This window comes from Corvus brachyrhynchos, unplaced genomic scaffold (genome assembly GCF_000691975.1).
Source record: "Corvus brachyrhynchos isolate BGI_N302 unplaced genomic scaffold, ASM69197v1 scaffold229, whole genome shotgun sequence".
In the NCBI taxonomy this organism is placed as follows: Eukaryota; Metazoa; Chordata; class Aves; order Passeriformes; family Corvidae; genus Corvus; species Corvus brachyrhynchos.
In genome coordinates this window covers 8346241-8361510 of record NW_008240042.1, presented here as the reverse complement: position 1 = coordinate 8361510, position 15270 = coordinate 8346241, and the positions used below count along the sequence as shown (strand labels likewise).

At 37.4% G+C, this 15270-nt stretch overlaps 1 protein-coding gene across 4 annotated transcripts in view; it reads right to left on the bottom strand.

The window, feature by feature from the left end:
* Positions 1 to 15270, bottom strand: part of GRID2 (glutamate ionotropic receptor delta type subunit 2) — a 698771-nt gene that overhangs the window by 206364 nt on the left and 477137 nt on the right. For all 4 annotated transcript variants that reach the window (XR_001865225.1, XM_008641318.2, XM_017744249.1 and 1 more), the window contains exons 5-7: positions 13284 to 13337; positions 5255 to 5428; positions 46 to 207 (exon numbers count right to left, since the gene is read on the bottom strand). Coding sequence is in view for 3 of the 4 variants with exons in the window: in XM_008641318.2 (XP_008639540.1) it covers positions 46 to 207; positions 5255 to 5428; positions 13284 to 13337 (390 nt within the window). In the remaining variant the exon portion in view is untranslated. The remainder of the gene's footprint in view (positions 1 to 45; positions 208 to 5254; positions 5429 to 13283; positions 13338 to 15270) is intronic.

The following is a 15270-nucleotide window of genomic DNA, read 5'->3' as shown; positions in this document are numbered from 1 at the left end:
AAGTATTTTAGAAATCAAAGATGAGGAAATACAGAGAAAAAGTACCTTCTTGATGGTTTCCAACATTGATCGTCCTCCTTGCCAGGGTTTAGAATTCTTCCTGATGCAGGTGAGGCTGGCCATGCTGTGCCACTTCCTGTCCTCCAGCTTCTTATGAAAGGCATTTGCCAGCAGGAGGACAGTGTCATATATATACAGGTTTGAAATCTGGAAATGGATCAAAAGGGAAGCATTACTACTATTATTTGTAGCCTCCTGCCAGAATTTATAATTTGTTTTGCCTCACCCATAATCCTCTGGTAATTAAATACTTTATTTGGTATTAAGAAGAACCTGTAAGAGGCAAAATGTCACTCCTTTGGGCTCTGGTAAAACCTGCAGCTGGCGGCTGTAACGCTAAAAGTGATTTGCAGCAACAAACTACACACACATGAGAAGTGCAAGCAGCCCAGTCACTGGCAGAGCTCCACCTGCCAGATTTACAGCTCTACTTATGACCGTAAACTGACTTTCTTTTATTTTTAACCAGTTGCTTGTGAGACTCAATTCTTCAGTCACCAGATATTTGGACACCATCAAATTATCTTCAAGGCTGTTTTGTTCTTTTGAAAAGCAGAAACCCTGAAAATTTAGAAGAGATCATTTCATTGTGTTTTTTGTTCCTGATTTGTGCAGTCAATTCAGATTGGTACTTTCTGGCATGAAATATGACTCAATGAAATTTTTGTCAGTGTGCAGTTGCATGTTGATTCTGCAATTTATAGTGTTTACTGTCAGAGTATTTGAGATTGGCTCTTAATTCCCTGCAGGACAAAACTCCTACAGAATAAATGTGTGTATGTTTCACTGTGAGCAGAGCTGCATACAGTGCGAGGAAGTTCCAGTTTGGGATCAAAGAGAGAACAGTGGAACTCAAGAAGAGAAATCACTTGGGTGCCACTTCCACTTAACCATGTTCTAGTTCTATGTACGTGCTTTTGAATGCACACAGTGCCAAGTCAGATGTGAAAGACACAATTAAATGTAAAAGAATAGAACCTCAGAATTCATGAAAACTTATGAAACAAGTAATTTTCAATATAGTTTTATATCAGTCTTTCCTGTCCTCAAATGGCAGAAACATTTAAGTTACTGACAGTATCATAAAAAGAAACCTCAGCTGTCCTGAACAGAGGTTCTCATGAAGAAAATTTATGTTCAGAAATGAAAAAGACTTTTGGGAATATTATTTTTAGATAACCTATGGATCATCTGAAGTTACTGAGGGAAACTCAGTTTCCTCAGCTGCATGATAAAGAGCTCTGTAGAGCATTCCTAGTGCCTGACAACAAATTATCCAGTGGCAATTTGAGGAAAGCTTGCTGGGGCTTTTTCTCCATCAGTCAGACAAGCCAAAAGACATTTCCTCAGATTTGTGGAATATGTTGGCTGCTCTCTGTAAAGGTTTTTTACACAGATATAGGTGGTGTGCTCAAAGTTTTAGAAGAAAAAGGAAGCTTACAAAAGGAAAGTTTGGGAATTTAGTGGCCCTATTCTGCTTTTTAAATATATCCAAAGACTGGGAAAGCCCTGCAGCTATTGGGAGGGGGTAGATGGCAAGGAAGCACAATAATGTTGAGGATCTGAGACACTGATAAGCAAATCCACACATCCCCTTAAAAAAGGAGAAAATAAAAATTAAAAAACCCCAAACACCTCTCTTTCTACCTAATTACTCCTTTCCATATAACATATTTTTATGTTTTTATTTCCTTTGGTAAATCCCATCTTTATGCTGGCTTTGCTTGTGTCATCCGCAACCTGTTGTTGCATGCTGTTCCCAGGAAGGTCTCATGACAGATTCCCTACCTGCATAGCACCCAGGAAAGACGTACTCTCTCCTTACCTGGCCAGAATTACTTAAGACATCCCAAATGACTTCCCAATTTTATCAAAGGAAGACTAATGATCTGCTGCTTTCCCTTGTGATAAGCTGCTGGAATTCTCCCTTACCTTTACAACTCTACACTGTTAGTAGCAGAGATGCACAGAACCTCAGATCCTTATTGCCCCTTTTCTTTAAATGATCCTTCACTCTGTCTTTCTGGAAGGTGCTTCTTTATTCTTACTTGAGCTCCTCCAGTGACTATGAATATTTCCATTTTGGTATTCACCCAGGAACAAATCTCCTTTCTTCAGAGGCACAGGCCAGGCATCACTGTGCATGACAGGATTAAAAGCATGGATTGAGAATCTGGGTCCAGGTTAATCAAGCATTTTTAAAAAAAACTTGGATGATTTGCCTGCATATTGTAAACTTACAAAGAATTCAAAGCATTTCAGCTAAAACTGTGTTTCCACAACGAAGTCAGCTCTACAGGGACATTTGTTGGAGCAGGGAGGGAAAGAATTATCACTGCGCTGTGAGGCAAGCTTTTTTCATGTAAGCCTTTTCCAACGGGAAAAAAAACCCCATACCACCTCTGGAGAGCAGAGGGAATAAGGTCACTAATGAGACTAAATTGGTACATGACCAGCTGTGGATGCCAAGTCATCATTTCCCAACAAAATGACATTGCTTGCAAGGTAACTTCTGTAACCTACTATCAAGGGGAATAGAAGACAATTGTCAGTTCATGAGGAAGGATGCACTCACTAATCTAAGAGTAATATAGCTGGGCCTTTATCCAGTATTAACAGGGCTCAGGAGGACAGAGTTCAGCAGCTATTAAGCATTGTTAGTCCTTCACTAATAGTTGAGCTTAACATTTACAGCAATCAATCACTGATAATACAATGATAAAGACCCTACAATTAATTTCTGTTTCCCAAAATCACCCTTTCCTGCCACTACCAGAAGTATGCTTCATTAATATCTGTCCTGATGAACAGAAGGGGGTTGAAATTTAAAGTCACTTTACACTTTTATTAACTTCCCACGTTAATTTACTAGGGCATTTAATGCCTGGTGTCCATTACTGATCCTTTATTTACTCCAAGCCTGTTAGACTAATAGCTGGTCACTTGCATTACCAAGAAGTATTTAATTGCATAACCTTCTGTTGATGCAGTTCAAAATTCAGATGTAATTTTTTAATCCAGATTGTGGAAGAAAGGCACTTAGCATTAGATTAAGGATGAATGATTAATCTGGATTATCAGTGTCTATTTTATGTGTACCTATAATATTGAACGTAGTTTTTAGACAAAAGGGTTACAGTACTAAATTCTTCTCTGAATCCAGTTTTTAACTTTCTGCCTTCAAAATGACACAAACTCATAGAGTTTGTTTCAACTAGGCCAATTCCAAAGACACAGTGAGATATCTTCACCAGAATGCTTTTCAGTGTTTTAATAAAGATGCTGAAAAAAATTAATTATTCACACAGATTTTAGTAAATCAGAAAAGTAATTCAGAAAAAAATAAATCAAGAAATTCACCCTTATAATTTCCAGAGAATGTTTCTGATTAGTCACACTTCGATGTCATAAAAAAAAAAAATTAGTAATTTCAATTTATAAACTGTTCCTACTCCCCACTGGATTAGAAACTAATTTATAATATTGTTGGGTAGAACAAAGAAGCAGCAAACAAACCCCACAGCTACTCAAAGGACTGTGCATCATATGAAGACACAGGGGAAATTGTGTCAGAGTTTTCCTTCCTTTCAGTTTGTAATGTTTTCTCAGCTAAAATAATGAAGTACAGCCATTCCAGGGAAAGCATGAAAAAAGTGACTCAGTTGCACAGAACAATTAAACCACTCAAGCTTCCATCACTCCTTTGAACAAAAATGCTGTGAAATCTTTCAATAAGAATATTGTAGCTCTCCAAGTTATAGGTAGATCATGGCACATAGGTTAAGGTATAAGATCTAATCTAACAAATTAAATGGAATATTCCAATTTGTCGAGAATAAACTTTGAATTTTAAAACTTATCTTTCCTAGAGTCAGCCAACTGCTGAAGTGAAAATGAAAGTGAAGTAGAAGAGAAAGACAAAGCAAAATGTGAAGCTTCCCATGGACACATGACTCTTGTTTTCTGCCTTGCTTTAGTCAGTAATTTTGTTCATGAGAACTGCTCTTTGCACTCTCTGGCTCCTGCACGTAAGCTCCTGCACATAACACAATGTCCTTAGACTTCCAAAGTTCCCCCTAGGACCATGCTGCCATGACAGAAAGGCACAGCCTAAAGGATTTTTGTACTTCCTAAATAGTCTGTAGAGATATCCTATGCACCAATGGGCATCACACATTCCTGTTTGTTTTGAGAACTCTAATAGGATCACTGTGCACTGTGCTATAGCCGGTTTTTCATGTCATCAATAATTGCTGGCTGGCTGCTTTATGAACTAAAATTACTGACAACAAAGGCTCTTACAACTAATCTAAAACAGGACAAGACTATCCACACTTTTTCCCTTACATATTTTCATTTTAAACAAAGACACTCTTCAAAACCTCCCTATTTTGCTCCCGTTGTCTTCTTGCCCTCTCAGAATCATTAGGTGGCTGCTTTTACCTGCTAGGTCAGATATGCTCCTCCCTCCACTGCTAAAAATAATAGTATGCAGTCATCTTTCTACAACTGCACAAAAGATCCCAGAAAAAAACCCCCCAAAAGTAAAATCAACATCGTAAGCCAATTTCACACTCCTGATTTGCCATAGCTTTGTCATGATGAACCCTAATGAGAGAGACAGAGGACTTGTTCTTGGAAAAACTATGTGAAGTCAGGAGGAGGGATCCTGTAGCTGAATTCATGTGGTAGGAAGGCTCTTAAAGTTTAATTGTAATCTGTGATTAACAACCCTGAAAATAAGGCCTTGGAACTTAGACACAGATTTAGATGTATACACTAAGACACTTGAAAGAGACGGTGTGGGTGCTCCCTGGAAGACTTTCTTAATGACAACATATTTGAGGCTTAGAGAAGCACAGCAACTCAGGAGACATTGACTACGCAAAGGAAATTCTTCTTGGTGAGATGACAAAAATTAAAATTTATCAGGGCAACAAAATGGCTAGCCTACTACCGGGAGATCAGGCAGCTTTTTTTGACATTTATCTCTATTGCTGTGGAGCAGGCAAATTGTTCTCTGTCAGACACACTCACCCCCTTACTCCAAGTATTTGGGCATGCCATGAGCCATTAAGCTACATGTCAGAGAGGACATGAAAAATAACACTGTTACAGTAAGCCCCTGGGGAAAAACTTAGAAGTTATCTAGAAAGACAATTCCCAGGTGGGGATAGACTGGCATATGAACTACCTCCATGCTTTGGGAGAAAGGGTCCTTCGGATCACACAGCGATGAAGATATTCTGTGGTTGCCTCGGAAACAGCGCTGGCTTACATTTTGGGGGACTGGAAATGTCTGTCGAATAATTGTTAACCTTCCAATTGACCTTCTCACCAGCTCCTGCACATCCACGTCATTTATTTCCTGAAAGATAAGGCAAGGGAGAGAGTATGCATGAGAGTCAAAATTCAGAAATGTAACCACCAAATTATAAACAAAAAATAAACTGAGTGGACCATGAGGCTGTGATTGACACACAGCTATTGTCAAACTCCACCGTAGCCTCAAAACCAATATGTGCATGCTCATTAAAGCAACTGACATACCACCCTTAACTGCAAAGTTCAAGATGTACTGTGCTCAAACCTCACCAAATATTTGTACATGTAATTGGTCCTAGTTGTTTCATTTGGGGTTTTCTCTGCCTCTCCTTTTACCTCTTCTGATCTTTTATTTAAAAGAGTTTCACAGCATCCTTGACAGATAATGTGTAAATCAGTAGGAAGCCATACCATGATGTATTTCTGAGTGTAGCATTGCTTAGGAGTTGTGAAGGTAGAGACAATTTTTCAGGCCTTAAGTGTTCATTTCCTAGAAATAGAATATCAAGAACCTATAAACAAGGTGCAAGTTAGCAAGCATCACTTACCAAAAGGGTAAAGAAAATGCATAAGAGCATTCTAGGTGTGAATGTGCTTGTTTATAGCAAGACCTAACTTAAAACCAAATTTTAATTCCGTAGGGTATCTATTAAAGCTTACAGCTGAACACTCAGCTCTACAAATACTTTAAAGAAAAAATATCTAAGTAAATACACACATATTAAGCTTGAAATATTAAATTTAAGACAGGTTAGGGAAATCAGAAAAACAGTTTTTTACACAGCATAAATTCCTGCAGTTTGGGAACATGGTGTTTTACACAGCAGAATGATGACTCCCTCAGGGAATGTTGAGTAAGAGGAACATGGGCTCCCAAGCACCAGCAACTGACTCCAACCTTCACACAAGAACTTGAACTTTAGTTAAACATGGTTTTTTCCTGGTGATTCAAATAGACGGCAGCTTTCAAGATAATTCTGTGTCTGTATTTTCCTGTAAAATAGTAGAAATAATCTAAAATTTGTACAGTCTTTTTAACCAGGACTTTCCATCATTCTGAACTGTCTGTCCATGATCTCTCTTAATTACAGAGGCTGATGCCCCGAACTTTCCAGACTTTTAAAATTGTGGATATGCCCCCAGGAAGGGACGTGATTAAGAGTCTCCTATTAGCAGCCTGCATTTAATATTCCCTTGCATACAGGCACAGTTCATTGAACATTTTTAATTCTCATGTGTGCATTTATAGCTTTGTCATTTTTCAAAGGATATTGCATATCTGCATTGTTATACCTGTAATGAAATGCCATAATCTTTTTCTGCCTTAGCTTCCTGATCTATAACCATATTAAAGAATTTAGGAGACACCAGGAGCTAGACTTGATCTCAAATTATGGAATCTTTCTTGTGGAAATAAAGCCAAGCTTCTTGAAAAAGCAGCTCTTTAAAAGTTAAGACAACCACCCCAGTTATTTTGGCTTTTTGTGCTGTTACAATATAATATCCTTTCATTATTTTGAAGGAACTACTTTGGACATACTGGTATTTGTTTATTTCCCTTAAATTTTGAAAGAAAAACATGTGAGATGTAAATTTTAACTTCAACATTCCTGACTACAGTAAAAGTATTTTATCTGCCTTCACAGATTATCACAGTTTCTGAATTCATCTGTTATTAATGTTCTTTATGAAATATAGATTTTTTTTTTTTGCTGCAAAGAGAAATAACATAACATCAGCTGTGTTCAGTGTAATATCTTGCAGTTCTGGTCGATTAATTCTTAATGTACCACAGATAATGGCTTATCTCAGCTTAAGATGCCGTCTTTTCATTTAGCCTGTACCATTTCACTAGCTATGAGGTAAAAACCCCCCATATATAATGGTGTTTTAGCAAAAAAAAAAAAAAATATATATATATTATAATACTTTCAATATAATCATAAAGGAGAGCTCAAAAAATTTCTTATCTTGATTTTAAATTATACACTTTCTCAGAAGATTTAGAAAAGTTTGCCTGGTTTCATTATACAGCATGCCCAAACGGTAACACCAAGATTACTAAACTCACTCTAATAATATAAAAAAGAGATGCCTGCATGACCATACTATATTGCCAAATACTACTTTAAAAGAGATTTTGACTTTCAAATCCTCAAGCATTTCTCTTTTCTGCCATAAAAGCGCATTTATGTTTTCCGTATTCAGCACTTTTTGGTGCATTTTAAATAGAATGTTCTCATTTTAGCCTCTAGGTTGCTACCTCATGTTTTTATACATCACCTGGGAAATAATAATAGAACTCAAAACACCAAAGCCATTTTTGTGTGGTGGCCAAGGAGGTATACACATCTATAGATTAATGACAGCTATTATTTTAAATGCTGTGAATTCCACTGATTTTATCATAAATCCAGATTTTAGATTGACAACAAAGCAATGCCATGCAACCCCAAATTCAACATTAGTCATTTGCTATGTATTTCTTTGTCATTTTTTAAATACTTGGCATTGACTGAGTGACAAGCCTTTTATATAATGACTCTCCAATATCATCTCTCATTCTTGAATTTTGGATCTCACTTAAGAAAACTATATAAAGCAACTATTGTATGAAAGGAAACAATTTTCATTTGCACTTCAAAGGAGGATACACTGTAATGATATAAGGGTGGCAGATGATCTGTTATACAAGCATTGAATGTCAAAAAAATTAGAAAGTTGGCCAAGTTGAACTGAGTTGGCACCTGAATAAATTTAGGCTAGGTTATGTGAGGTTGTCTGTTTTTTGTTGGTTCTTTTTGGTTTTTTTTATTTGGTTGTTTTTTTGGTTTTCTTTCACATGAGAAGTTCAATACAGAAGTTCAATTCCGAGCCTTTCTTTTGCTAGTCTGAACTTAGAATTAAGGGGAGACTGTCCTGTCACAAATGGAACTAGGATAAAAATTAGATGTACACTTCATCTAAGCAGGCAAATAAATAAGGAAACAAATGGTGTTTTAAATTAAGAACTCTTTACAGATGAATTAGGAAACAAGAACTGAAGAGGATCATCTTGACATATAAGGCAAGACTCCATGGGAACCAAGACTACATACTGGACATCTAACATGTCCCATTATTTTAAGATAAGCAGCCCAGGCAGAGACTTACTATTCACCACAGAGCAATTGTACCTGCAGTGAGAGACATGGAGGGAAAGAACTTAACTTACATGCTCCTGTATTAAGCACCAAACGAAGGCAGCAATACCTTTTCTTATGGAAACATCTTAACTTTGGGCCAAGAAGATGTTTCCAGTATTTATAAGATAGTGGACGTGCACTATTTTCCAGTGCATGCCAGGACTTCATCACAGAAAATTTTGACAAGCAGAGAGGAGTGTTTCTTCCTCCTCCAAAAGTCAGCACAGGGGGAAAGGGTGGCTTAAGGCCTCTGGGCTGCCACTGCCCATGCCAGAGCATATTTTTGCTGTGCCCCTCCTGAATTTCTCAGCACTTTCCAAAGAGAAGTTGAGGGAAAGGCATGGCTAGATGAAGCTCCAAGAAAAGGAAAAGGAGATTTTGAAATGCATCATCACTTGCTCCATTTTATCTCCCTTAGGTTTTTTAGGCTTTGCAGAAAAGGATGAATAAAACCCAATAGAAGAAGGAGAAATCAACTTTTACCTTTCTCAGAGAAAAAAAATCCAAGACCTTGGAGAAAGCAGAGTTCACTCCATCTGTGCATTAGCTCTCACTAATGCCAGGAGCTGGCAACTTGGTTGCCCACCTGTTCCAAAGAGGGTGTAATTTCACATGGACCCACCAACCCAATGAAAAATGTAAGTGCTCAAATGAAGCTCTAATGCTTTTATTAATCATTCTCCATAAGAAAATGTTGAATTATGTGAGCTCTTGGAACTGAATCGTGATTATAGGACCTGACCTAACTGCTTGAGCTTGAAACATGGTTATGCTCTACACTCTTATTCATGGTGGAGTGCATTAGGCTGAAACACAATGAACAAGATGAATGCATGGGCCAAGGAGAAGCCCTCTCCTAGGAAAAGTCAAAAAGAATACAAACTTTGAATACAACCTTGTAGGTCCCCCAGTCCTCTCTTGTGCTATGATGGGCAAATCTGTTGGACCTTTTCCCATAAATTGGTCTTTAAAAGACTCTGGAGGTTTTTTTCATTCTTTCACCATGAAGGAGTTTTTCCATCCTCTGGTGCCTCTGGTAATTAGAAACCTTTCACCAGCTTTTGACCTCAGTTTACTCATGGACAAATTGAACTCATTTGTTCTTGTGACAACCTTGTCCTCTAGCCCTTGACAATGATGCATTTATTCACACTCAGTAAGTGTTTACAAACAGAGAGCACATCCTCTTTCAATCTTTGCCTTCATAGGCTAATCAAGCCAACCTTTCCAGTCTCTTCTTACACAAAGCAGCTTTTCTGTGCACTCATTCCATTCTAATTGTAATAGACCTGGTTATAACTGACCACATTATTGCAGATGAAATCCAAACAATCCTTTGTAAAGTAGCATTAATATTTTCACCTCCTGTATTGCAACCATAGGCAGTGGAAACTGTTTGGGGCTGTCCTTGAGTAAACAGTAGTAACAGAGAACTGGTGGCAGCCTTGGGTATAGCAAGATAATAGCAAGATGACCCTGAATGTTTTAAGGAAAGAAAATACTTGAGCCAGACATGATTTAAAATGGAAAAAAGGGCGTTTCTTGCATTTAAAAAGAGCAAGGGAAAGTGATAAAAATCATACAAAAGCCCCTTCTTCAGTTCCACTAAATAAAATCTAAGATTACTGTACAGTTGTGATTTAAGAGTCATGGAAGAAATATCATTTTCTATCCTGGGTCATTGAAGCTATATTTACTATTGTGCAGAGGAAATGAAGCAAGCAAAGACAGATAGACAGAGGATGAGAGAGTGTGAGAAATCCCTTCCCACATTTTGTTAAGGCATATTTGATCATGACTATGTTCAAATCTATGACTCCTGCAAATTTTAAATAAAGAATTGTAGCATCTACTTTAAGGCCCTGAAGAAATAGGAACATTTATTGGGAGAGTATTTCCTCAGCTGACTATACTGATCAGAGGAGATTAGCATTATTTTCCACAGTCTAATGCAATGCATTATGTTTTAGAAAATTATGAATTCTTTCATTTCATGGGAACAAACCACCTCCTCCCACACTTACATTATGATACACAGTCTTCAAGAAAATTTGCTGTATTGCATAAAGTAGCAAGTAATGGGACAATAAAAATTAAGGAACTCTTTGCAGGCATTATAGCATTTAAAGTGAGCAATTAAAATAGCAGATGTTACCTCACAAAGCCTAAGCATATTCCCGATCACAAAACTGAAGGCGGTTATTTGCTTCTGTATTACTATAGTTGGTAAGAATGTTGTATTCCCTTGAAACATTGATGGAAAAGGAAAGACAATTCCAGCTTATTTTGGTACCTCAAGTCAAGGAATTATTTGAATCATATGCAGAATTTGCAAAACAATGCATTTTCACTGCCACAGATCATCTTAGAATTTCAAATTAGGAGGCCAGAGAAGCAGCGTTACTTATTTGACAGTGTCACTTAGCCAATACAGGCACTCAAGTACAGGTGCCTAAGCTGTCACAAAAGATTCACATGAGCAACAAAATGGGCAGAACTCTGAGATCATCTCCCAGTCCTATGGAAGTACTATGGTCATCAACAGTTCATGGATGACCACCTCAAATGGATTGGGATATAAAGACAGCTGTTTTATGTATCACACTGAAAGGGGCCCACAAATAGCTGCATTTCCAAGTCTTGCACTGCCAAATAGAGGCATTGCAATCTCACTACTGAGCTGGCAAAATGTTGCAATAAGCAATTACCCAACATTAAACACTCAGGAAATATGTAGATTTCTGCTTTAATTTGAACATAGTGATAAGGGAAAATTGGGCAAAGCAGAACTCTTGCCATATTATTATTTACCGATCTTATTTATTGCTAATATGATTTCTGCATCCACATAATATTGAGATTATTTGCATTTTTAAACAAACAGAGCTAGAAAGCTATCTAAGTCTCTAAGTATCTAAGATTTAGGTCCAGAAGCAGATTAAGATGAGATAGCATTAAACATGTTCACCTTCTCTGAAAGAGAAAAGAGGAATTACTGAATGAGATGCAGAGACTTTATTGACAATGGTTCAGATCAGTTTGTTGGAATGAACTTAATCACAGCTTTTACCCTTTTCATACACAAGACTATAAAACTAAGAAGGGATGGTGTACATTTTTCTGCGCAGATCATTCAGCTTTTTCTGCTGCTGGGACTGCAGCCCAGAGAAAGAGTTTTGGAGCAGAGAAGGCAGATCAGTGGTAACCACTTTGATTGCTCTGCCATTTCATCTGCTGCAATGTGCAACTAACAGTGCTTGAAAAGCAGATTTTTTTTTTCCCCATGGAGACACAAATTTCTGAATAAAAAGCAAAGAGAAAGCATATATACTAGGAATGGATCCTTGGTCTTGTTTTGTCTTTTTGAGGGTGAAGGAGCTGAAACAGCTAAAAGCAAGAACATTCTTTAGATCATTTGGAAAGTATGTAACATTTGAAATGAAAAATCAATGGCAGTGTCTTTAACTTGAACAGCAAGCCAAAACCTGAGCTTTGTCTAAGAAACTGCAGTCCAATCTACTCACACAGAAGACGGCATTAGATTCCGTTAACGCTCCTTTTAAAGTACTGAGCGTTAACTCTGAAGTGAATTCTGGTTTAATCTGACACGAAAAAGAAAGCATGCATGTTGTTCTCGTGACCACCTGTAGATTCAAGCTGGCTTCTCTCCCAGCAAAGCCCCATTCAGTCCTGGAAAACACACACAGCACCGGTCAGGAGCAAGGCAGGGCCCACACTAATGGTTATGCTGGACCTGGTTTGTCTTCACAGCATTTCCTGAGACATGTTTTTCTCCAAAGAAAACTGGCTAAAAATCCACTGGTTTAGCCCAGCATACTAATGAAAATGCAGTAATTAAGTATGGAAACAGAAGTGTACAGTAAATCCAGATAGCAGAACATGGAATTTACATGCAATATCTCCAAGCAATCTTTTATCCTGAGAATATACAGGAGTTGAATGATTAACACGTTAGGAGATAGTTATCTACTATGGGAATCCAGATATCCTATAACTAAATTATTTTTCATAAAAACAAAAAACCTGAACTGCATTTTTCAATGTTTCGTATACAAAACTACTTCACATATTGACTTGTCATATTTTAACTAACAAGCTTTCATGGAAGAACTTATTTCACAGTGCAAAAGCAGGATCTCAATTTAATTTTCTTTTTTCTCTTTATGAACATTCATATGTTACCTAATCCAGAAGTCTACCAAAAAGCCTCCCAACTAATCTCAACAGGTCTGGATATCAACCATGATGGAACATTTGGAGAATTCATAAAGGGATGGAAAATATGGGATTTTATTATTATTACTTTGATTATTAAAAAAAAAATACTAAAATATAAAAAAAAATGCAAGGACTCCACTACATAAGATCACATATTTAAAAAGGGCCTTTAAAAGATCCTGTGAACACAGCCAGCTCAGTTGTGAAATCTCAAAATACTCAGAAATAAAGGGGTTTTTTCATTTTATTTTCCATTTGTTCATACAAGGACTTCCATTTAAAACAGGCAAGACAAAACAGCAAAGTCCAAGAACCTGTCGTTCTACTTTTATTAAACAACATCTACTCCCTCAGTGTGCTTGAACTTTGTCATAGCTATTGCTTCCTGTTGGCAAAGTGAGAATCAGCATGAATATTGTCAGTAAGCCTGAAAACAGGATTCATGGTTCACAACAACGTTCACTTGACAGTTACCTCATTTATAATGATCCAGTGACAGTCAAAAGCAACCAAATTAGTCTCCACGACCTGAAATAGAGAACAAACCAGCTATCAGTCAGCTTGCTTGTGAAAGCCAGAAAAAAATTAAATAGATGCTCTCTGCAAATGACAAAAACCAAAGCACATGCTCTCTAGGACTTTTGCTGTTGAACTGAGGATAGAGAACCTTTAGCACTATTCTGCAGAAGCATTTGTGGTTTTGTTTGACTTGCCAATTAAACTTGGAAAATACATTTCATTGCCAGAATCACAGGAAAGAATATGTTTCAGCTGACTGAGGAGAGAAATGAACACACTTTTGCCTTAGCACATTGTGCATTGAGAGGAAGCAACAGAGAGGAAGGCAGAAAATGAATATCAAGTAACTTTTGTCACATTTCTGTATTTCTTGCTTCTAAGGCCTTTCCAGTGTATATCTACGCTGAAAGCCTCTGAATAAAAGAAAAAAGAAACAAACCCAAACCAAAAAAACCCACACAACAAATGCTGGAGTTCATAGAAGTGCAAAGAGCAGGAAGGAAAGGATTCTCCTGAGAAAGAGGGCTATCGCAGGGATGATGAATTATAGCCTGTCTCATGTTCCTTGCACAGAAGGCCTCTCATCCTCCTCTCATACATCTTCTCCTTTCCCTTGTTGAAAATTTTTCTAGGACCTGCTTTCATGCTGGACTGAACATGTGCTTCCTAACTCATCTTTCACTCAATCCTTTCCCTCCTTGAATCCACTACACTTTTGTGGCAAGTCACTTTTGAATCAACTTCACAGCGCAAATGAAGAGGATAAAAATACACTTGTTCTGCTTTCATTAGGTAGGAAAGAAATCATCAACAAAAGAGAGGCCAGAAACAAACTCTGGAAAAGGCTGGACACCTTAAATTATTTTTTCTAATTGAAATTGAATTAGGATTAACATGCAAATAGTTAAAAAAAAAATTAATTTCTTTTCTATAGTTACCATGATCATCTTGAGTCATAACTCAAAACTACTGGATACTTAAAAATGTATTGAATACCCCCTTAAAAAAAACACAAAGAAAAAAAACCAAAGAAAAACAGAAACAAATCTTGGAACTGACAGTGTTTAAATGTTCAATTAGATGTCTGGTGCTGGGCTCTTATTACTTGGACCATTGGCTTTTAATGATGACCAACAGAAACAGCACTTGCCAAGGATGGTGGCAAATTATACTGTGCTATGTCCAAAGGAGAACAATTTAACTGGTCACAAATCTTAAGAGCATCAAAAAAACTCACACTGATAACCCTCATTATTAATTCAGAGGCTATTAGAATTGGGGTCACTGCTTGTTTAGCAGAATGACAGGCAAGAGTGGAAATTGTGATTTGGAGAGACTTGGGAGAGGGGAAAGCAAGAGCAGCGGTATATGACTGATTTCTTATTTGAAACTCTCACAGCACCGATCAGAAATGTAGGGGAGTGAAAGCCATAGCTACTAATGTGGTTCTGGAAAATTTCAATATCATTAGCATTAGGAATTAGCAAAGGAATTAGGGTCCTTTCTTTATGTGGAGTACGGTACTTAACAACAACATGATATTTTCTTGTGTTGCTTTCACATTTTCCTGCATTCTTCAGTGCAGGGGTTCCCACAGCACATATAAAAGAATAGGACAGAAACTGAGTAACTGTGATAGGAGGCAGCACAACAGACTGAGCCAGGATGCTTGAATAGGAGCACGGCTGCTCTGAGCAGATTGCTCATAACAAACCAGTTGGAACACAAACACACCCAGGAACCAAAAAAAGGTCAAAAGAGGACAGAATAGTAACAAAGTTCACAATGGAGCATTTCCTCCTTACATAAACTTCCAAAGGACAGAAAGTTTATCCCATTTACAACATAACCTGTCATTTAAATTTTCCATAAAACAGAACAAATCAAAGCCTTACTAAAGCAGAAACAATTCTGCTAGTCAATCTACATACAGTCCTGCTGA